The following is a 22,262-nucleotide window of genomic DNA, read 5'->3' as shown; positions in this document are numbered from 1 at the left end:
ATAAAATCAGTAGAAATTTAGACATAGCCCCCCCCCCACAAAAAAAAAAAAAAAAACGTAATTCAAGAGTAAACTCCAGTGAAACATTCAAGCTTTTACAGTATTTAGAGTTTGCAAATTGGAAAAGACAACCAGGTTAACCTGATGGCTGACAGAATTGTAGCTATGGTTAGCAAAAACACTACAGCCACCAAGCAAAGTTCTTAAAAATACATAACCCTCTTATAATGAGTTTCAGCTATACAGTAAATCTTTAATTAATGTTTTCAAAATCTGAAAAAAGTTAAAAGCTGTCTTTTTTACCAATTAACAGACCATTCATACTTAGTCCTTTTTTTCTTTGTTTTTTTTTTTTTTGTAGTTGTTGTTCTGTCTTTTTATATTTCTTTGTCAATTTTGTTGTATTGTACAACATTATTACTTATTTTGTTAAAATTCTCTGGTATTAACTCAGTCTAATGCCTGAAAATGTGTTTTTTTTTCACTGTTGAGTCTTTACCTGCTTTAAGTTTTTTCATACGTCTCAAAGCGCTCTGGAGAAAAATAAAAGCCAGTCTTTTATTTTGAAAGGGACGAGAAAAGAGGAAATGGACCCCCAGCTCTTCCACCAATCGGCTGCCTGTTTAGTACAATATGAAAATGGCGGCTCTGTGCAATGATTTCGGGGACTTGGTCCAAATAAAAAAGCAGCTAATATCTGTCATATCGCTGTGCAAAGAAAGAGGACTTTTACATAGCGCTAAATGGTAAAACCAAGAACAATTAATATGACATTAACTGCGTGTTTGTTTCACTTTTCTACCTTTAAAAAAATCTAACTTCTATGAAGCGTTATGATTCCACTGTTAGCTTTTTAGCATTGCTAATAAAAAACGTTTATTAGCTTTGCTATTTTTTACTGAGCACAATAAATATGCTGTATTGTTATAGTCTAGATTGTTAACTTTACTGTCAGTTTAGTCAAAGCCATAATACAAATGTAAAATAGAGTTAATGTGATGGGATATCCTTCATAATGCTATGCTGCTGATTCCATTTCTTGTTAATTGTTGTTCCTCAGACGGAAACACATTAAATGAAGCTGGATAAAATTAGACACCTGTTCTGTCCTGTTTACGTTTCAGGGCTTCTGAATTGGCTTTTTCTTTGGAGCCCCTTTCCAAGGAGGATTTACCCCCAGCAGCCCCCTTCACGGAGGTTTGTTTACAGCCCAGACTTCCTGGGATTTATTAGTGTTTTTATAAGGTTTTTAAGTCTATTCGTTCAGTCCAATCTGTCAGAAAAAGTACTGGCATTTCAGGGGCAAATCAGAGGCTGTGTGACACTTCAGGGCAGGGAATCAGAGGATAACTTTCTTTACTATTAGGCCAAAGCCGCCCACAAAACTACCACCTTTAAAAGGATATCTTCTGATTTTATTTGGTTTTAAAGTTCTTATTTATCATTGTTTTGTGCTTTATAACTTTGTTTACATTATTTTGGTTAGCTCCAGTTTCAAATAAGCTTTATAAATGAAGTTGATTTGATTTTATGTCCGCATACAGAGATTTCTTGGCTCAGTTTGTTGTTGTGTCACACGGTGGTGACAACTCTGGTTGTGCATTTAAACTTATCCTCATCCTGACCAGACCTCTTTCTATAGAAGACTCTGCTTCTTTATAATTATTCCTCAGATCAAATGATTGTATTTACCACTTGGAATAATATGATCACTGATGTTTTGCTGTTCCAGACAACAAGCTGTTTTCAGCATTTGTCAACAGATTTTGCTTGCAGATGTAATTCTGTGTTTATTTTGACCCGTTGTTGGACTTATTGAAGCTAAGAAACTTTTTAGTATCATCCAGTCTGTTTTTTTATTATAATAATTTATGTGATCATTAGAATATGATAGTTTTAGGTCTTTCAAATAGAAATTAAAATCAGTAGAGCTGATCACTTTTACACGTAAAATGCCCCCTGAAGACAGATTTTATTCATGAATCTGTAAAAAAAAGCACTGTATTTACAACAAAAAGGTTTATGATTTGAATTGATATGTAATGATTTGAATAAACGGTTTGAAGATGACTTTTTGTTTTTATTTCCTGCTTCATATATAGGACGATGCACAAGACCTGGATGCACTTACGCTGGCCAAATCGTATTTTGACCTGAAGGAGTATGACCGTGCTGCTTACTTCCTGAAAGGCTGCTGCAGTCAGAAGGCTTATTTCCTCTACATGTATTCACGCTATCTGGTGAGATTCTGTCAACACCGGGCTGGCCTCACGCCTTAAATCCTCTGTGACATTTTGTGACAAGACTGCCTTCACTTTGCTGTGTGTTGAAAGAATTTTAAAAAAGGTATCTTTGCTCATTTTTAGTCTGGAGAGAAAAAGAAAGATGATGAGACAGTGGACAGCTTGGGTGAGGACTTTTTTTTTGTTTATTTGTCCATCAATAAAAGAATAAAAGAGCTTTTTTCTTTATTTACCTCTTTGTATGTTTGTGTGGTTGTAGGTCCTCTGGAAAAAGGTCAAGTGCGCAATGAAGCTTTACGAGAGCTGAGAGTGGAGCTCAGTAAGAAGCACTCTGCAGGAGAGTTGGACAGCTTCACGCTGTATCTGTAAGAGCTTCTTCTGCCAAAGTGAACAGTTTTCTTTAACATTATGCAGAGGAATAAGGTGGCATTGTTTCTCACTTCTGTGTGTGAAAACACAGGTATGGCGTGGTTCTACGAAAGCTTGATCTCCTGAAGGAGGCGGTGAAAGTGTTTGTTGAGGCAATTCATGCGCTTCCTCTTCACTGGGGAGCATGGCTGGAGCTCAGTAACCTTGTCACAAATATTGAAATGGTAAAACTTAGTTTGGAACTGTTCTTTTTGCCTTTCACAGCAGAACGATGAACATGCTGATATGTCATCTGGGTTTTTAACTGCGACCACCGTGTTGTGGTTGTTTCTACCTGGTCTCTTTTCAGCTGAAGTCTCTGTCTCTGCCGGACTGCTGGATTAAAGACTTCTTCATGGCCCACATGTACACAGAGCTGCAGATGATCAAAGAAGCATTGCAAAAATACCAGAACCTCATCGAGGCCGGCTTTTCCAAAAGCACGTACATCATCTCCCAGATTGCAGTGGCCCACCACAACTTCAGAGGTTCATTTTCCACTTTTTTAACGGCACTTTCAAATGTTTGGAAAATCCTAAGTGACCTCACAGCCATTTGTCTCTGCGTATTTAAGATATCGACCAAGCTTTGGCGCTGTTCAATGAGCTGAGGGAGCAGGATCCGTATCGCATCGACAACATGGACACGTTTTCTAACCTGCTTTATGTCAGAGTGAGTTCACCCTCTTCATCTCGGATCTGAGCTACAGAGAATACGATCATTAAGGATGAAGTGCTTTTCACAAAGATGCAGGAGTCACTTTGTTTGACCAGCTAAGTTTGTGCTTTTTACAGAGTATGAAACCAGAACTGAGCTACCTGGCCCACAACCTGGTGGAGATCGACAAGTACAGAGTGGAGACGTGCTGCGTTATTGGTAACCGTTGAAACAATCTGATCAAATACTGTCTGCTGCACTTTGTAAATAAACAAAGAAAAAACTATTTTATTATCTCTTTTTTTTTTTTAAATCTCACATTTATTTGATTTGTAGGTAACTACTACAGCTTACGCTCTCAACATGAGAAAGCAGCCCTCTACTTCCAGCGGGCCCTGAAACTGAACCCTCGCTGTCTCGGAGCCTGGACCCTCATGGGCCACGAGTACATGGAAATGAAGAACACTTCAGCTGCCATTCAGGCCTACAGGTTAGACTGCATGTCTTACTGTTAGTTGTAAGCTTTCACACAGTGTGAAGATTTAAATCGACTGTCCTGAAGCGTTGCGTCACTGTTTCTTTTGGGGGTTTTTTCCATCAGGCATGCCATTGAAGTGAACAAGCGGGACTACCGGGCCTGGTATGGCCTGGGTCAGACATATGAGATCCTTAAGATGCCCTTCTACTGTTTATACTATTACAGAAAGGCTCACCAGCTAAGGTAGCAATTTTAATATATTTTAGCTGATGCTTTGCATTATTTTAGTTTAAAATTTTACAGAATTGAAAATGTGATCGTCACCTTTTCTTTGTCTAGACCCAGTGATTCACGCATGTTGGTTGCACTGGGCGAAAGCTACGAAAAACTATCGCAGCAAGTGGAAGCAAAGAAGGTGCGTACGTCTCAGCCGTCACACTTCTGAATTCTTCAATGATTTCTTGAGTTTTATCTTTAAATTTTGATTTTCACTATATATTCTGTTTGCATTCAGTGCTACTGGAGGGCGTACTCTGTGGGTGATGTAGAAAAAATGGCTTTGCTCAAATTGGCAAAGTAAGCATTCGTTTTCTCATTCTTTCTTGAAAAATCTAAAAAGTATGCAATTATTGCTTACTGTATGTTACCTTTAGGTAATGTAAAGGTTTTTCCTTGTTCGCCCACAGGCTCCACGAACAGCTGAACGAGTCGGACGATGCTGCCCAGTGTTACATGCGTTATATTCAAGACATTTTCTCTTGTGGGGTGAGCTTTTTAAAATTAAAACTTTCAGTCTTGAGCTTCATTTATGATTTAGATTTGGGATTTTGTAATTGTAATTGGAGCTTTATGTTTGATGTAGACCTATAGGTCTGCACAGATTGGATAAGTGTTAGATTCATGTCGCGCTGGTTTTTAATTTTGAATAAATGAACAAGCAACCATGAGCTGAAACTTGCTTTAAGTCGTGGTTTGTGTTTGATGTGAACTGAAATTCTGTCAGGAACAACTGGAGCATGCTGAGGTGAGCACGGCTCTGAGGTACATGGGTCAGTACTATTTCAAGAACAAGCTCTACAACGAGGCGTCCATTTGCGCCCAGCGCTGCTGTGACTACAACGACGTAAGTGTTCTCGCGCCCTCTCAGCTTCCTGCCGCTGTCCCCGACTCGGGAGTGTTGCGCTCACTGGTGTCGCTGGTCCACTCCGCAGGCCCGCGAAGAGGGGAAGGCGCTGCTGAGGCAGATCTCACAGGTCAGAGATCAGATCGAGACTCCATCTGCAGATCTGTTTGCACCGCTCTCAAACAACAACACGCCGGTCAGGAGGGTGTCCCCTCTGAACCTGATCTCCTTCACACCGTGACGCCAACTGGCCTTCAAATGGACTATTTGGGTTATTCTGACATGGACTTTGCTAGAAGACAATTCTGGAAAAGATATGAAAATAAACTGCATTTGTATGTAATGTTGCTTTCTTGAACGTTTCTGTCCAAACATTTCGCTGTAATTCAGTTTAAAGACTGCACATACACACGTGTTCTTAAAAATATGCTTTAATACAACCATAAAGTTTATAGAAAAGGTTTGGAGTACAAATAAAGGTGCTGAAGGTGACACACTCGATACAAAGGAAGACCTTGAATTACTTACATGAACAGAGTTCAGATCTTCAGTGCTGTGTAGATGTAAATACATCGAAACACCAAATAAACAGCAACTAATTTTCCTAGCAAGTTTCTGCTCCTGGTGTATACTTTACAAGAAGACTACAGCCAAACATTTCAAATGTGACAGACCTGGGTAAATTTCTGTCCATAAACCCTTTCAAAACCACAAAGTGAAAAATAAAAATGCCAAAATCGTTGCAAGAAAAAGAAACACAGAATTAGACATGCAACTACATTAAAGGGATGTGAAAGTCGGTAAATAAAAACATAATTTTATTTGAAAAGAATTGAGACGGAAATATAACAAACACCCACCAGCAGATAGTTTCACAACAAAGCAGCGACTGAAACCTTTCAGCATTGGTTACTTTTTTTTTTTAGTAATCTTACAGTTTAAAAGTGAGCAAACATCAGATTTATAGTGAAGGAAGTACAATCAAAGCACGTGAAGGCAACACAGTTCAAACGGTTTCCACACTCATGCACTACTCTGACCTCAAAGTCCTTTAGATGCTGAGCAGTTTTACTGCAGTTTTTAAAGCACTTATTTCTTTTAACTGGCTTTATCAGAATATAACGGTCTTTGGCTTGACGATGAGTAAACTGCGCTGCAAAAATGTAAATATAGGATACAAAATACTTTCAAGAAATGCCATAAAGTTATCCAGCAATTAGGTTTTGCATTTTAGAAATGTCGGGGCCCTGAAGAGCTCAGTACTTCCCCCTGAGGGTACGTGGGGTGAGGACAGGGCTGGGAGGAGGAGACGGCTGGCGAGACCGCAGGATCCTTGAGTACGGGGTGACGTTCCCTTCGGCGGCGCGGGTGTTGTATTTACGCGGCGGAAACAGGGACTGGAAAAATTGGCGTTTTTGCGGGGGCCGGTTCTCGGTTTCGCTCGGGGTGGTGGCCACGCAGCCCCGCTTTGTGCAGGAGCCTGGCGTGCCGGGGACAGCGAAGCTCGCAGGGGGCGGCCGGCCACATCCTGACGCCTGCATCTGGGCCAGAGCCTCCACTTTCCGCCGCAGTTCGGCTTTGACCAGCGTCAGGTTGTTTTGGAGCTCCATCAAGATCTGGTTCTGAGAAGAAGTCAGTTGACAGGGTTAGGCGAGACCACAGAGGGAGGGAAGGAGGGGGGTGAAGGATGAGATTGGAGGTGACAGAAAGTGCAAGGGGTGCAATGCAACATGCTTTCATTAGCTCAGTAACCACCTGGTGAAGGTGTTAGGAACCTAAATTTAGTTTTTAAGCTGGCTGTGCATCAAGAATATTAGAAAAAGAGCAAAAGGAGAGAAAAAGAGCATTTAAAATGAGAATTTTCACATTAAAACTGATCATTTATCATCTCAAACATTGACAATATCATATTCAAAGTAGCTCCATTTTAAAATTTTACACGTGGAGAGGCAAAAAAAAGGACAACTTTTCAGTATTCAATCAGAACAAAGAGTGTTCAGTTTGTAAATGAATATGCTCTCACACATTGCACATGGTTGTACCTGTCTAATCAGCATCTCATCCACGGCTGTTAACGTGTGCCGCAGCCTCTCGCCTCCCGTGTTGCGACAACAAGCTCTTTCCCCAGACTGCAGATCAGATCCCAACCTCTGCAAGTCCAGACGCAGCTGTTGCAGGTTCTGTTTAAAAAATAAACAAAAAAAAAAAACATTTTTAGCACAAACATGAACAAGCAGTGATATTAACAAACAAAAAAAAAAAAAAGGTCTGTAATGGCGAGGCGGTTACTGACCCGCTGACCCGCCTGCAGCTTGCGTTCTACGGCGTTGGTGAGAAGGCTGTCTGAACCTGGAACTTCGAGCTGCATCGTCAGTTCTGCACAGACAAACGGCTCAAAAATTCTAACAACCACTAATAATATCCCAACATAATCAGGCTGGAAGTCACACTGTACCCTGGGTCTTGGTAAGAAGCTCGGCGCGACACTGGTCCAGTTCAGAGCACAGTCTGTTTACTCCAATCTGAGAGAGGCGCTGAGAACGTCGGGGGCCCTCAGAGTCCCCCAGAGGTGCCGGTAGGGGGACTCTTTCTCCTTTGTTTTGCTTCTTTTCAAGGGAAGCAGACAAAGCTTCAATCACTTCATCACGCTCCTACAACAACAAAAAACAGATACTCTGTAGACTTTGGAAAAGATAATTATATATGTGCAGAATTTACATACTGCAGACTTTGTTCAACACCAGGTCGGACCTTCAGCTCCTGGCTGTAGAATTTCTTCAGATGCGTCTCCAGAATGGTTAGCTTGGTCTCGTACCTCTCCTCGATTAGAGCCATCTGAGTCTCCAAGGTCTCGCTGTGGGATCCAAAAACACAGCTCGGCATCTACATTCATCTTATTCAGTTAGAGCATTTAATGTTCCACAAAATATGTACGCATTAATGAAACTAACACATTGGCCTCATGGCACAACTCCTGAACTATGGCCACCAAGTTCAGTTACATGGAAAACATTGATTTACATTTACCGCAAGTCCTTCTTTAGTTCTTTTTGTTTTAAATATTAAATATCATATTAAACCACAAAGAACACATACTTGAAATCTTCTTGCATTCGAGACACGACTTCCATCATCTCAGAGACCACTTCCTCTCTCACGTTAGCTTCGAGAACTTCTTTCTCATTCTGCTGGCGCCGCACCACTCTTTTCAGGATATCGACGGTCTGCAGCAAAGTCTTAATAATGTGCAGTGGACAGTTAGAACGCCAACTAGCTTTAGGTGTCTTAAAATATTGAAAAAACACATCTTCTTTACATGATTATTTTATTATAATTTAAGTGTTCCTTTAAATATGCATAACACTCCTGGATAAAGCTTTAATGGCGGCATTTTGTGACGATTAAACGCATTAATAAAAACAGGAATGGTAATTATCTCTTAGAAAGAAAGATGGAGGACAATACCTGAGTATCTAACAAGGAGATATCTCCATCTTCAATGTCACTTTCATCCTCTTCCTCCTCCACCACTGTGCTTTCATTGTTCGCTGTCGGCTCGCGGAGTAGAGATAGGATGTAGGCAACTCTGGTTTTTGTGGACGGGCCGTGGACGAGCTGAAACCACACCGTTCACGTCATGTCTTATTTTTTTCCCCCTTTTCTTCTTCTCCTTAAATGTGGGACTAAACTACTCAGAAAGGTTCACTAAATTTAAAGAACAAGGGTGCTTTCTTACCTGAGTGGCAATAGCGGAGAATTTCAGAGCCTGGAGGGTCTCGTCGTATATGGAGGCACATGGATTGATGTTGACCACCATGCAGGAGGTTCCCCGCCCGCAGAAGAAACCCTGCAGGACGCGGGTCAGTTTACTGTCCCTGAAGGGCACCACCTGAGGAGGTCGCAGCCTGTGGACACGTTTGACACATTGCCGACGTTTACATCGAGCTCAAGCGGCGCGGGGTATAATTTTGTTATGTTCGCCGCATACTTGCTGTTCTGGTTGTGCCTCAGGGCAGCGATGCATCGCCCCAGTGTCAAGAGGGAGGTGTTGATGTTGTTGGCCTCCTTCATCCTCTCGCCGTTACGCTGCTCCTTGCAGCGTTCAGACCCAGCCAAATCGCACACAGTCAGTCTACAGAGCAGATAGAAATGTGTGTTAGGAAAGCTACTAAATCTCAGGGGAACTAAAAAAAAATTAACGGCTGGCATTCCTTGAAGGAATTCATATTGCCCGCCACGTTTGATGCTGGAGTTTTAAACTAAATTCACTTTGTGTTGAGAAATTACAGAGTTGTAGTGCAATCTTACACTTAAACCAGGGGTGGCCAATCCTGGTCCTCGAGGGCCACTATCCTGCAGGTTTTCCTTGTTTCCCTGTTCCAACACGCCTGATTCAGTGGTTAAATTACCTCTACATGTTATGCAGAAGCCTGTTAATCACCTATTGATTTAAATCAGCTGTGTTGGAGCAGAGAAACAAGTAAAACATGCAGGATAGTGGCCCTCGAGGACCAGGATTGGCAATCCCTGACTTAAACTATCCTAGGTGTTGAGGATGACTCTCAGCTACTACCACATCAAATTCTACCTTAATATCCATAAAACCATTACAACCACTTTTGTGTAGGCTAATGTTGATTAGCTGTGGAGGCCATCTTGAATCAGTTGTAGATGTACTTCTAATGATTATTTTCTAAAGGTTTTTTTTTAAATCTATTTAGTGGTTCATAAAATATTTCACTAGCTGACAGACAGAGTTGACTCCAGATAGTTAATGGCACAATTTTACATAAGATCTTCATCAGTCTGTTAGTGCTTAGAATATGAGTTGGAGATCAGTCTCAACTACTACCACACCAAATTTTAGATCAATGTCTGGAAACTTGAATGAGTTATAGCAAGTTCTTTTTCTTTTTTTAAGGACAGTTGGCTGTGATGGCCATCTTGAATCCGGTTCACTCCGAAAGTTCTAGAGGTACATCCAATGATTACTTTCTGAAAGAAAACAGCTGAAACACTGGGTGCCTTTAAATCTCAACTTAAAATCCACCTGTTTAGAGTTGCTTATGGCTAAATTAGGGTTAGAGTGCAGGGTTTTGATGTCTTTGATGTTTGTCTCTTTCTTACTGTTTATTCATTGTCACATGCTGTTTTTATTTTGTTTTTTTTTAATTATGTAAAGCACCTTGAAATGCCTTGCTGCTGAAATGTGCTATACAAATAAAATTTGATTGATTGATTGAAATTTTAATTAAACTATGTTCAGTAGTTCATAAGATATTTTGTTGACAAACGCAAAGACACAGGCAAAAACATTATCTCCCCCCACTGTTGAAAGGCAAAACATGGGCGTTATTATGGGAAATATAGCGAAGAGGGAAACTCACTCGCTGATGTGCATGGCCTGGCTTGAAGTGGCCTCTGGATGGAGGTGCAGGACACGGATGGAGAAGATGCTGTGGCTATTGGGAAATACATTTGTGATCAGAGTTTCAATCAAACCGATTACATATTGTTTAAGAAAGGAAGCAAAAAGTACACATTTCATATATCCAACCTTCTGCTGGAGTTTTGGTTAAGGTGAGTGCTGGCGAAGCTCTGGTTACGACGTCCAGCTTTTACAACCCTCCAGGCTTCCTCAGCGCTGCCGACTTGGATCCAAGTGAGATCTAGTGTGGTGGAAAGGAAGTTGCAATTTGTCGCAATTAGAAGCTGCACTCCTATTCAAATAGGGCGTGAATTAACTGCAGTTACATTCTGGTTAATGAAGCGCAATGGCACAAGGCTTCCAGAATTTAATTATAATGCCATTCCAGTCAGATAAGATTAAGAAAGTGTCCCTGTGAACGAGTCGGACTTACCTTTAACGTAAGGATTGCCCTGCTTGTCGTCACTCAGCCGCAGAGTAACTCTCTTCCGGGGCTGCGAGGAGGGCGACGCGTCCAGCAGGTCATACAGGAACTCGTTGTAGATCTCGTAGAAGGACACCCAAATGGAAAACTGCACCCCTTCCTCCAGGCCGTCCCCGCCGCTGTGAGACAGACTGTCCGGCTCAAACCACACACTGTCAGAGTCTGCAGACAGGAGGAGGAAATCCATCAGCAAACATTTCTACAGCAGTAAAACATCACTTAATGTCTAATCAAAACAGAATCTATTTTAGGATACTGTCCACATAAACAGCTGCATAACCATGTCTATAAATGATCCTTATTACGAAATCCAGATTTTCTATAGAATCAAGTCATTAAACTGTGACTAGTGTGTCATTTTTAACTTGAATGATATCTTCTAAAATCAAAACACCAAAATATGTTACTTTTTAAGTCTTTTGCTTTTCTCCTCACCTTCAAGCTGAGTAGAGAAGTTAGTTGTAGAAGAAAGTCCTCCGATGCCGCTGTCCCCGACTGACGTGGTGCCGACTCGACGGGAAGTCTGATTCTTATCCTGTGATAGAAAAGAAGAATACATGAGCCAAGAATACATTAATACGTTAAGTTGTTTTTATTTCATTTTATTAATTTGACTTTTCGGATCTCCCCAAATCACTCAGGAATAAGTGTCAGAAAAAAAGCAATTATTTTCACTTGGATTTTTTGTCCTTTACATTTTTTTTTTGGAGCTTTAGAAAATGTCACGTTTTTTGCTGCAAACTCAACGCAGTTATCTGCCGTAGCAGAAAATGACACAAATATAAAACTGCAGAAATCTGCATGTGGGACAATTCTGTAAGCAGAACGTTTTAGTTCTCATGTTGACATTTAGTCTGTTCTTATGGACTAAAAGCAACCAAGTGCAGAGTCTTGTTAAACTTGAAATCTTAAAGAACTGCAGCCAATATTTTTAACTCCACATTTTCATTTACAGACCAGAAACTTGACACCACTTCAAACCAATAAAAAAGGGAAAGAATATGAGATTCTGGATTACCACAAATACATCAATATGTGGTCTTTCTTAGGCCGATGTGTCCTAAATTTAAGAAAAGGAAGCTGAATCCCCCTCCCAACTTCTGTTTACCTCTTTAAGAAGGGAGTTTCTGCGCATTTCCTCCATCTTAATCTCGCTGGAGTCAAGCTGCTTCACATCCTGGTACATGACAGGCTTCAGGTCCATGGCACCATAGAGACGACCCTGCAGCTTCCTGAACAGAGACGCTAACGCCCGAGGCAACAGGCCCGTCTCCTGACCACTGCCTGCAGGTCAAAGGTGGACAGTTAGGGTTAATATTTTAGGCATTTAATATGAGATCAATATAAAAACACACTGGTGTTACAGAGCTACAAACAAACATCTGGGCTGATGTCTCCAAACCGTTTTCCGAGATAAAAATGATTGTACCTTGAATTGTGTAAGTCTTTCCGGAATTGGTGACACCGTAAGTGTAGAGGAGTCTGTTTTCTCCTTTCAGAACATCAGTTACCATCTTCTTCATTGTGCCCTCATAAAACTGCTGCTGTGTCGTCTCTGGAGCAAAGATCTAGGAAAGACAGAAAACAGCAAAAAAAAATTTTTAAAAAAAAGAGGCTGGCTCAGCCTCTATTTTTGCCTTCAGAAATATTATCGTTCCTCCTCTACACTCTTTAATCACTAGCCCTGAAAAGGGTGAACACTCATATTTACCCACAGAGTGACTCAGTTTGTGTGGAATAGTATTCATTTTCACCCAGGTCACACTGTATTTTAAAGCTTCAAGCCAACATAGCTCCAGGAGGGAAAGAAAACATTCAAAAACAGCCGGCCCCTACCTTTGAAAAACTGAACTTGTGAATGCTCTGAGTGATGCCCTTCTCTGCTGTTTTCATGTTCTGAGACTCCCGCGGAGCTTTCAGAAGCAACGTTTCTTCATCTTGGACCGTCACACATCCCTAAAAGAAGATAGAAGCGTACATCAAGAGTACAGGTGCAATAAAGGCAATAAAAGAATAAATCAAAACCCACTCAGAAAAAGACTGATAGTTATAATAATCACTTCAGTGTCTCACCTGCTCTTCTCCCCTTTCTCTTTCTGTGTCAGTAAGTGGACGAATGCGCAGAAAAACCTTCACTTTCTCGGTGGTCCCTTCATCAGAGCTTCCGGTCTTCACGGCTACTTTCTAATTAGACAAAACAAAAAGATTAACCAATTCAACATTTTTTTGATCACATTTAGATAGCCGCAATAAACTTTTTAAATATTTCAAATTGAACAAACTGAATTAGAACACAGGTCTGCTTTAACACATTTTACTACACCCACACATGTAAGAGCATGCTGGAGTCGGGTCTCACCAGTTCTGGTTTGGCTGGCCGAAAGTCCAGCCCCGGGGAAATAACGGATATCTTGGGTAGACGTGGTCTGACTTGGCCTCCGAATTCCACTGCTGTAGACTCGAACACAGCTATTTCCTCCTCCTCATCAAAGGGGAGTCCACACGGGGAGGACAAACTCAGCGCCATGCTTTCCTTCAACAAAGAGATGATATTCTCATAAGTGAAGGACAACAAACATTGATAACACTGGACTGTGAGTGATAAAAAAAGCAATTCTGGAAAATTATTTTGAGCTGTCTTTGTGTGTAGCTGCACACAGTTTAAAGTGGAAAAATAGGAAACAAATACTCTTCATTTGTCACACAAATTGGAATATGAAGTTTTTAAACACAAGACTAGAGTTAAAAACAGGACTGTTATCCAACAGTGAGGCTTTTAGATTGTGCTTTGCTCAGGCTGTGTCTAATATAAAAAGGTGTGTCAAGACTCAAGTTTGTCCATGTGAGACAAATACCAATAGTCGTTCTTCAGACAGGATGTTTTTCTTTCCTCATAATAATTCTTGTCCTGACAAATGTAGTGTGTGTATGTAGAAGAGTAAATAAACTGAAGATTATATTTTTCTATTGCAATAACTTTTTTTAGAATTTACTCTGAGAGGCAGTCAAGACTTTCACTGATGATTTGATGCAGATATTTGTACTATATATATTCACATTTTCATAAGTAAACTAACAATTTGTGCTGAAGGACCAATATGTGGGTTTTAGTGCCACCTAGTGGCGAGAATGCAGGTGAAACAAATGTCATCAAACTGGTCAACATGGCTAATAAATGATTAATTGTGACAACAAAAACAATCTGTTAAAGACCAACATGCTGGTCCTTTCATTTTAGCAGCACTAAATAAGAATCATGTTTAGACATGATTGCAGGTTTTCAGTAATTTTAGAAGACAAAAAGTACTTGTAGTAGTAGTAACATCCTGTTTATCTCTGTTAACCCACAGCTAACATGGGCTCGACAATACTTTTAGTTAGTTAGTGTAATGTAACTCAAACCTTATAATGAAACTTTTAGAGGACAAATATCTTAGTATTATCCAGAGAGAGACGCGACGCTGAAGTTAGCGTTGGAAGCTAACTACAGCGTCGCAACTGTGTACGAAGTTTATTTTTTGGAAAATAGTGCAGTCACCCGTACCAAATAAACAGCGCAAAAGACTGTTGAGTTTGGTTGTAGGATTGTAAAAGCCTTTATATACAAATTTGTAACTACAGCTTCGACCTGACTGACACAATCAGACTGTTATAACTCACCTTTTAAGCAAAAAATCTGCCGATTTGGAAGTACCAGCGACAGGACTCCAGTGAATTAGCCCACCAAATGCCCTCGGTGTATTAAAGCATCTAAGCCTCGTCTTAATCGGAATTCAAGTTTAAGGACTTTAGCTAAACGCGTTACGTGTCTATGAATGTAATCTTCGTAGCCCTCTGAGCTCCAGCTGACTGATTTCACCCAACAACAACCGTTTAGATTTTGAACAATGCGCTGCCCTGCTCAGCTAGTCGCTGATTGGCTAAAACTCATACCTTACTGCCGTCTGATTGGTTAGTTCGATCTAATGTTGTGCGCTGTATAAACTCTGCCTACTTAAACAGAGACGACATTCATGAGTTCCTGTTCCATTACGTTAGATTTTCTTCCAAGAATAAATAAGTGCATCCTAACAAAGAATAGTTAATAATAATAATAATAATAATAATAATAATAATAATAATAATAATAATAATAATAATAATAATAATAATAATAATAATAATAATAATGGCATGAAACTCCATAGAAAGATAACAACAGTTTTATTTATATTTTTAATTTTTTAGTTGTAAACAGATTTTAATAAAATAAAACATAATTTGAGAAATAAACTTCTGCAGAAAATTAAACTCCTCAAACAAATTTGAACATTTATGTACATTATCAGCAAGTTTATTAATTAAACTTTTCCTTTGAGTTTTTCCATCCATCAATCTGGTTGCACAGTCTATCTATTAAAATCCAGTCCAGCTTCAAAGGTCATCTCGTGGCGGTGGGGATGTTGTAAAAGCTGACTCTGTTCTGTGAATTGTCAAGTCTTTGTTTCTGCACACTGTGGTGAACTCCATAACAAAAGTAGATAATCAAACCTGTTTCAAAAAAGTTACACAGCTTATAAATGACATTGATAACACTATTAAAAATATCTCACTTACTAAAATAATTTTGCAATTTGTTTCATACCTACTGCCATCCACACTGCATAGCGAATCCAGGTCTCAGATCCAAGTTGAACCATAAGATAAACATTAACAAAGGTGCTAAATGTAGGAAGACAAGGTACAAAAGGAACCTGTTGACATAAAAATATTAAGAGGTTATTGACCATTTTTAAACCTAACACCTTCATAAAGAGTTTAATACATGGAGAGAAAAAAAACATGTCATTAAATATTCATTACTCTAGTTGTGGTATACCATAAAAGCAGCTTTGGCTGTACTTTGTGGCTGTCTGCAGATGATCAGGACTGTGAAGACCAGCAGCAGCACAAACACAGAGACACAAAGTAAACTCCACCACTGAAGGGCTTGAAGAAAATCAATGGTCTCTGATATGAAGAGGCTGAGAGTGAGAGCTAAAACAGCTTGAGAAGAAACACAATTATAATTCTCAGCAACTAATAAAAATGATCTGTTTAGAGAACAATATTTGGAGACAGTGTGAGGATTACTTACCAAGAGAAACAGTTAATAAAGACACATTTTTTGATGTGCGCGGGGTTGCTTGGGATGGAGGACACATTACACTACCTATTGTGAAGGGCTCTGCTTTGTCTAAACTTGAATCCTCACTGAGGTCAACTTGGTACCTGTACAATTAGAGTTGTAAGAATAAATGCATACAATTATATTGTTCATATGTCATTTATTATATAGATTTAGCCGTGATGTAAAGTCTGACCAAAACGAGTAGAACTCAACATAAAATAATTTTAGTCTAAAACTCTGATGTGAAAGGCAGCAGGTGATATGCATTCCCCTAACAAATGCTAGGTCTTAATTTTTTGTGTAATATTTTATCTGCATGTATCTATTGATTTAAACTCACCCTGGTGTGAAAAAGTAGCAGTGGCTACAGCCATCTGTAGGTGTTTTTTTTTATTATTATTATTATTTTCACAAGTTATCTTAAGCTGTTTTTGGCAATATTTCTCTATCACACCATCATCAGCCATGCAGTTTTTTTCCCCCATTTGAAATTAGACTCATATTCATCACACTTAAGAAAAAATATATACCTTAAAATGAGTATGCATATGGCAACAAGTGTGTAGGCAAACAAGGTTCCAATTGACATCATGTCAACCAGCGCCTTCAGGTCAAACAACAAGGCCATGACAGCTGCAATGACAAAATTTCACATAAACTTAAAAACATTTCATTAACTTGTATTTTAGTATTTATTACTTATGAACTACTCTGCTGGCGATATTTAAGATGCAGCAAAAAAGTGCTTTCTCTAACTTCCTAATGTAATTGTTGTTTAAAGAATCAGAAGTTGACAACATTAGATCTGATATGGGGAAAAAAATTAACAGACTATACTTTTAACACAAATGAAGAAGAAGAAAATAGTTCTCAGTATTATGGCACATGGCGATAATACCTGCTACAATCCCCGAAGCTAGTGTAGCATTAACAGGAGTCTGTCTGTTACTCATTTTACTGAGAGGTCTGAAGAGAAGTCCGTCCCGGGCCATGGCAAAGAGGACGCGGGGCATCGGGAACATTGATCCTAATAAGCTGCAGGGAAAAGCTCAAAGTCAACATTTACTTCTGTTTTCAGTGTGCAGCAGGGTTTCTGTGATGTTACTATGCACAGTGGGATTCTGTAAATGTTATCCAAGGGCAGTGACATGTTCTGGTCATTATAAAACACCTTGACGGTAACTCCACACAAACTAGCCATTCACTCATCAGTCCTATCAGAACTAAACTTTTTAACTGTTCATATCATTTCAAGATTAAATTTGTCCTCACTTACATAATCACACCATGTCCCCTATTGAAACCCTGAATTTTGTACCTTGTTGAAAGTGCACAGAGGGATCCTACAGCCACTGCATACTTTGCTGGGCCCCAACCGATGTATGTGAACGCCAAGGGCAGTGGGCTGTGAACGCTGAGCAAATAGTACGGCGTCATCAAAGTCAAGGCAGCAGACACGCCAAAATAAGCCAGGAAGCAGATGAGGAGGGATGTCACTATGCCAAGTGGGACTGACTTCTGAGGGTTCTTAACCTCCTCTCCTAAAGATACAGCCAGGTTGAGGAGTGAATACTGTTTGTTTTTCAGTATATATTTCTCTAAAAATGTCTTATCAAAGGATGCAAGGAATTACAACCAGAGACCTGTTTTGGCAATGCAGTCAAATCCAACAAATGCATAAAAGCAAGTGGCTGCTCCTGCTAATGTACCCTCGAAGCCAAAAGGAAAAAATCCCCCACATCCATATTTGTCAGTTTCATTCAAGAATGTATTGTTTCTGAAAAGTAACAGACATGTTGTCATTTAGCCAAATTAAATAATACAGCAGCAGCTGGGATACAACTGCAGTCAAACAGAAGTCTGTACCCATCTCCATTTGGCAGGGTGTCTTCATCAATGTACCAGTTGTTTATATCCCCCTTGATGAAACCAGTGAGGATGACAAACAGCAACACAAGGATGTTAACAGCTGTAAAAACCTTATTTACTCGAGATGATTCTTTAACACCAAATGCAAGAATCCCTACAAAGAAAAACAAAACAACGTCAAGGTGAACACACACACATTTAAAACTCCTTTATTAAATATGGTCAGATCTACAAAGGCTTAAATTATGAAACTTGCCTGCTAAGAGCATTATGAGGCCAGCTGCAAAGAAGTCTGGGTAAGGAGCTAATCCAGGTAAACCCATCACAGCCTGTTTACTCAAAGTGTTGGCAATAACATTCCCAATGAGGTCATCGAAAGTCCCACTCCACGCTCTGGCTACGCTTGATGTCCCTTAAAACACAGAAAGAGACATGCAGCAGATATAACAAACAACTGCAGAGCCACAGGCATAATTACAAATGGATAGAAGGACTGTTTCAGAATCACACTATCCTTCAAGTGCATGCATTCTTATGTTGTTACCTATAACATAAGACAGCAGCAGGTTCCAGCCGGTGATAAAAGCCCATATCTCCCCACATAGCTGTAGAGATACGCAGAGCCAGTTTTAGGAACACGAGCTCCAAACTCTGCGTAACACAGTCCTGCAAAGACGGACGCTACAGCCGCTATCAGAAAGGAGATAATTATGCTCGGACCAGCCACGGTCCTGGCCACTTCTCCCGACAGCACATAAACACCGGCCCCCAGGGTGCTGCCAACCCCCAGAGCTACCAGGTCCAGGGTGGTCAGGCAGCGCCGAAAGTTGGACACTTCATCTTCAGGTTCCAGAGGTTTCCTCCGTGACAGGCTCTGCAGGAACAGCCGCACTTTTGCGCCAGGCATCTGTTGAATCAGACATTTTCTTTTATTTGCAATGATTGCAAACATGCAGGTTAACAACAGACAAAAGTATGAACTTTATTGTAGCTACTAACCACTGGCTGCCAAAACATGTTATTTTACAGTTTACATGTTACATTTGTGTCTAACTTACTAACAACCAACAAAGATTACATTCAGTTAAAGATACTGTATGTGTATATGTTAAAAAATTACATGTATGTCCTAAATTCATAATTAATAGAAAGAAATCTTACTGTTTCAACTGAATGCTGCGGAGTGTGTGACTGAGTTTTGATCTGTGTCAGTCCATCCCGTGTGTGAGTATAAATTCACATCTACTGTGAACTTCTCAGTGTCCGACATTTTTTACACATTATGTTAAATTTCAAACTTATGTGTCATCTCTGGAAAAGATCAGAAAGCTTTCTCTGATGACACCACTGGCACAGCAAGCAATGAGATACAAATTAAAAGTAGGACATAAGCAACAGATCACCTTCTTTGTAGTTGCAGATGACAGTTTTCTTTTAGTTTCTTTGTTTAGTTTCATTGTAATAAGTCACTCTCACTAAAATCATTCACAAAGATAGAAAGTTATTAAGAATTCTGTAAATGTGAATGTGAATTCTTTGTAATTTACCCATTTAAAAGAAAGAATTACAAATATTAAAGTTTTTTTTTTAATCGTCTAAAGACTTTTTGTGCCTTTCAGACACTGAGCTGGGACACAGATGAGTCAACATGTTGTAAAAGTGAAATATTTTTCAGTGGAGACATCTGCTCAGCAACAAAGTGAAGACTGGTTCATGGGAGCATAAGGAATCATCTTGTTGTTTGAAGAACATGATGACGCAGTCCATTGCTTCTAAGGGTTTCTACTGTATTATTATACTGCAGTTTTCCTTTTACTTATTTATGAGCTCCAGAGTTTTCACTTTTTTTATCAGATATATGCGGTAAACTGGAAATAATGTCAAATGTTAGACATTTATTGTATCTTGTACTTACCTTATCACATGATACTTGTTGAAAAAGGGCTTGAAGTTGCACTGACAGTTATTATCTCCCTCTGCTATAACAGTGATAATGTTTGTGTGTGTTCATTTGTCTGTTGGAAAAATATCACATGAACTCTGGTATAGCAATTGTTGGATGTATATCTACTTTTGGAGTCAACCGCATTCAGATATTACAGCAAACCACACTTAGCAGGCATTAAAATTACTTTAATTCAGGCAGTTTTACAGATTGTGAGGTAAAATTTGGCATTGTAGTAGTTGAGAGTCATCCCTATCAAAGTCTCAGACCGCTAAAAGGTCACACAAAGTCGTTATTTAAAATTTTGGCATCCAAAGTAGTGGGTTATATGCATCATTTATTAAAGGAATTCTGCTTTAATTTTGTGTTAAATTACACATAAAACTTCAAATAACGTGCGATCTATAAATGCTGAAAAAGTTCACAGTCGACCTGTGATTATTTTAAGTTAGGAGGGGTGAACTGTGAGCAGACTTCATTAGCTAAAGGAAATGGACAATCTCTCTCTGTTAATGATTCATCTGTAGAGAGAGGTTTAGACGATAGTGGCATCGTCATTTGAATTCACTCAACTCCCAGGAAATTGGAGGAAAAGTTTGTAAAATCAGTCGAAAGCTGCAGGCTTATTGTTTAGGAGGATCCAAAACTTAGATGTTCAAGGGGTGAGTCTCATTCTCCTTACAATCCACAAATATCGTTTTAACTTTTTAGTTATAAAATATAAATTTACATTTAACATAGCTGTAACTACTTACAGTTCTTTGTCATGTAAACCAGATAAAATGTAGCAGATTATAATGTAACTTTTTCCATTTACCAAGTAACAATAATGCCATTTTACGGGAATTCCTTTTTCAGTAAGAAAGAAATGTGCCAGTAAAAATATTTTTGTGTTATAATTTACACTTTGAGGGCAGTGTTGGCTCTGGAAAATGAACAGCTGTTTTTATTTAAATCATGAGGATATTTTATTCGATACAACAAAAGCTCTTGTACTTTTTTACACTCTGACAAACAGTCAGGGCTGGCTGTGACTTCATTATCACAGCTCTGCTCCGGCATTTTTCCAGCAGTATTAGGCAGGTTTTTCTCCATGGTGACTGCAGTTCACTGGCCACGACATTAGACCGAGATTCTGCAGGAAGGTCAACAGAGTGTGACTTTGCTTCTCAGCTCATGTAAATCCTGCATCTCTTTCAGGTTAAAGTGTTTCAAGCGGCATGCTGTCCCTGTTCGCGGGGTGTGAAAATGTCAAAATTATTCTCATTCTAAAATAATCTTTCAAAAAGTCATCTTAGAGAAAAAAGAAAATCCATTCTATTGCTGATGTGGCTGAGTAGTTCTTCAAGTTTAGGACATTTTGTCTTCATTTTCTTTTTTTCTTTTGTATGGAAAAGTGAGCTCATTGTACATGTATGCTGCTTTTATCTTGTCTATTGTCAGATATTTCAAACAAATTTGTTTACAAAGCCTCAACATGCTTTTTTTCCCTTCTTTTTTCCTATAGGTGCACATTCTCACTCATGCAAACATGAATAAAACAAAACAGTGCAACCTGCAAATTACAAGGAGAGGAGAATATTGAAGTTTACTATTTTCTGAGCACTCACAGAGAAGAATCTAATCAAATACCAGGAAGATGAGACTGTACCTGTATTACTTGATAGCGTTGGGGTCCAGTTATGTGACTTCGACGTACGGGCCCCATCAGAGAGCACAAATGACCGGAGACATTTTACTTGGAGGTCTTTTTCCTATTCACTTTGGTGTTGCATCTAAAGATCAAGACCTGGCAGCTCGACCAGAATCCACACAGTGTGTTAGGTAAGAATTCAACAACAGCAAAACAAATGATAGGTGGTACAATGATAAATTATTTAAAAATTGTCCCTTTTCTGTTCTTCATAGCATATGTCTGGGTGTCTCAAAACAATACAAACTAAAAACCAAAAAACAACTTTTAAAGAGGGGTTCTATGGAAATGTTATGAACAATTAATATCTCACCTGTTCTAGATAGCTCTTTGAACGACCTCAGTTTGGAGAAATAGAGTTTAATTCTGACTGGATAGAGGAGCTTTTACTCTGATGTCATGTCAGTCTTGCAGTATGATAATTCTGTTGATGGTGTGCTCCAGGCTGCAACAAAAGTGCAACAGCTAGCTGCTGCTGCTATTTGTGCTGGCAAAAAAAGAACCAGAAAATTAAACCAGAAAACACATTTTTTGAAGTTCCTTTAATTTTTCATTTTTCTGTAACTTGTTACTGGCCAAGCTTATACAGGTGCTGGTCATAAAATTAGAATATCATGAAAAAGTAGATTGATTTCAGTAATTCCATTTAAAAAGTGAAACTTGTATATTATATTCATACATTACATACAAACTCATATATTTCAAATGCTTATTTCGTTTAATTTTGATGATTACAAATGACAACAAATGAAAATCTCAAATTCATCATATCAGAAAATTAGAAT

General features: G+C 39.2%; 4 protein-coding genes across 6 annotated transcripts in view; 2 read left to right on the top strand and 2 right to left on the bottom strand.

Moving 5' to 3' along the window:
• The first annotated feature begins 633 nt into the window (after positions 1-633).
• Positions 634-5,252, top strand: cdc23 (CDC23 (cell division cycle 23, yeast, homolog)). Its single transcript, XM_017417915.3, has 16 exons — positions 634-746; positions 1,125-1,197; positions 2,103-2,240; positions 2,367-2,409; positions 2,503-2,608; positions 2,704-2,836; positions 2,962-3,139; positions 3,226-3,323; positions 3,446-3,527; positions 3,645-3,798; positions 3,910-4,029; positions 4,126-4,201; positions 4,301-4,362; positions 4,473-4,551; positions 4,790-4,909; positions 4,998-5,252. Exons 1-16 carry the CDS (start codon positions 634-636, stop codon positions 5,148-5,150), a joined length of 1,728 nt encoding a protein of 575 aa, XP_017273404.1. The 3' UTR covers positions 5,151-5,252.
• A 496-nt stretch (positions 5,253-5,748) lies between these two features.
• On the bottom strand, positions 5,749-14,694 carry kif20a (kinesin family member 20A). 2 transcript variants are annotated; one of them, XM_017417912.3, is made up of 19 exons: positions 14,482-14,694; positions 13,181-13,354; positions 12,895-13,005; positions 12,658-12,777; positions 12,251-12,389; positions 11,930-12,105; positions 11,257-11,356; positions 10,771-10,983; positions 10,467-10,578; positions 10,297-10,371; positions 8,898-9,041; positions 8,646-8,814; positions 8,375-8,524; positions 8,006-8,145; positions 7,661-7,763; positions 7,365-7,560; positions 7,203-7,285; positions 6,952-7,089; positions 5,749-6,531 (listed from the first exon to the last, which is right to left on the bottom strand). In XM_017417912.3, exons 2-19 carry the CDS (start codon positions 13,346-13,348, stop codon positions 6,166-6,168), a joined length of 2,703 nt encoding a protein of 900 aa, XP_017273401.1. In that variant the 5' UTR covers positions 13,349-13,354; positions 14,482-14,694; the 3' UTR covers positions 5,749-6,165. The 2 variants fall into 2 exon arrangements, with proteins under 2 accessions (XP_017273401.1, XP_037835144.1); XM_037979216.1 differs by lacking the exon at positions 5,749-6,531 and adding an exon at positions 6,551-6,706.
• Positions 14,695-15,096: 402 nt separating this feature from the next.
• zgc:175280 (cationic amino acid transporter 2 family protein) lies at positions 15,097-18,820 on the bottom strand. Its single transcript, XM_017418022.3, is given in 12 exon segments — positions 15,097-15,351; positions 15,446-15,554; positions 15,680-15,846; positions 15,938-16,071; positions 16,501-16,603; positions 16,869-17,005; positions 17,289-17,511; positions 17,614-17,747; positions 17,837-17,993; positions 18,096-18,251; positions 18,384-18,440; positions 18,443-18,820. Coding segments are annotated over 12 exon segments (1,836 nt in total). The 5' UTR covers positions 18,792-18,820; the 3' UTR covers positions 15,097-15,241.
• A 2,550-nt stretch (positions 18,821-21,370) lies between these two features.
• Positions 21,371-22,262, top strand: part of casr (calcium-sensing receptor) — a 6,500-nt gene continuing 5,608 nt past the window's right edge. For both annotated transcript variants that reach the window (XM_017418035.3, XM_025006365.2), the window contains exon 1: positions 21,371-21,608. In XM_017418035.3, the coding sequence (XP_017273524.1) occupies positions 21,424-21,608 (185 nt within the window). In that variant the 5' untranslated portion in view covers positions 21,371-21,423. The remainder of the gene's footprint in view (positions 21,609-22,262) is intronic.

The sequence above is a fragment of the Kryptolebias marmoratus genome, linkage group LG13, assembly GCF_001649575.2.
Source record: "Kryptolebias marmoratus isolate JLee-2015 linkage group LG13, ASM164957v2, whole genome shotgun sequence".
Classification (NCBI taxonomy): Eukaryota; Metazoa; Chordata; class Actinopteri; order Cyprinodontiformes; family Rivulidae; genus Kryptolebias; species Kryptolebias marmoratus.
Note: the sequence above shows the minus strand (reverse complement) of the source record. Positions and strands in the feature narration are given on the sequence as shown.

What these genes read in the sequence shown, in the direction of transcription:
- kif20a (XM_017417912.3), bottom strand. Translation starts at nt 13,348, where the DNA reads ATGGCGCTGAGTTTGTCCTCCCCGTGTGGACTCCCCTTTGATGAGGAG. An exon ending in ACAAGTTCAGTTTTTCAAAG is followed by an intron (nt 12,390 to 12,657) that starts GTAGGGGCCGGC and finishes TGTCTTTCCTAG; the next exon opens with ATCTTTGCTCCAGAGACGAC. An exon ending in AACCAAAACTCCAGCAGAAG is followed by an intron (nt 10,372 to 10,466) that starts GTTGGATATATG and finishes ATTTCCCAATAG; the next exon opens with CCACAGCATCTTCTCCATCC.
- cdc23 (XM_017417915.3), top strand. Translation starts at nt 634, where the DNA reads ATGAAAATGGCGGCTCTGTGCAATGATTTCGGGGACTTGGTCCAAATA. An exon ending in GGAGACGTGCTGCGTTATTG is followed by an intron (nt 3,528 to 3,644) that starts GTAACCGTTGAA and finishes TTTGATTTGTAG; the next exon opens with GTAACTACTACAGCTTACGC. An exon ending in GCTGCTGTGACTACAACGAC is followed by an intron (nt 4,910 to 4,997) that starts GTAAGTGTTCTC and finishes TCCACTCCGCAG; the next exon opens with GCCCGCGAAGAGGGGAAGGC.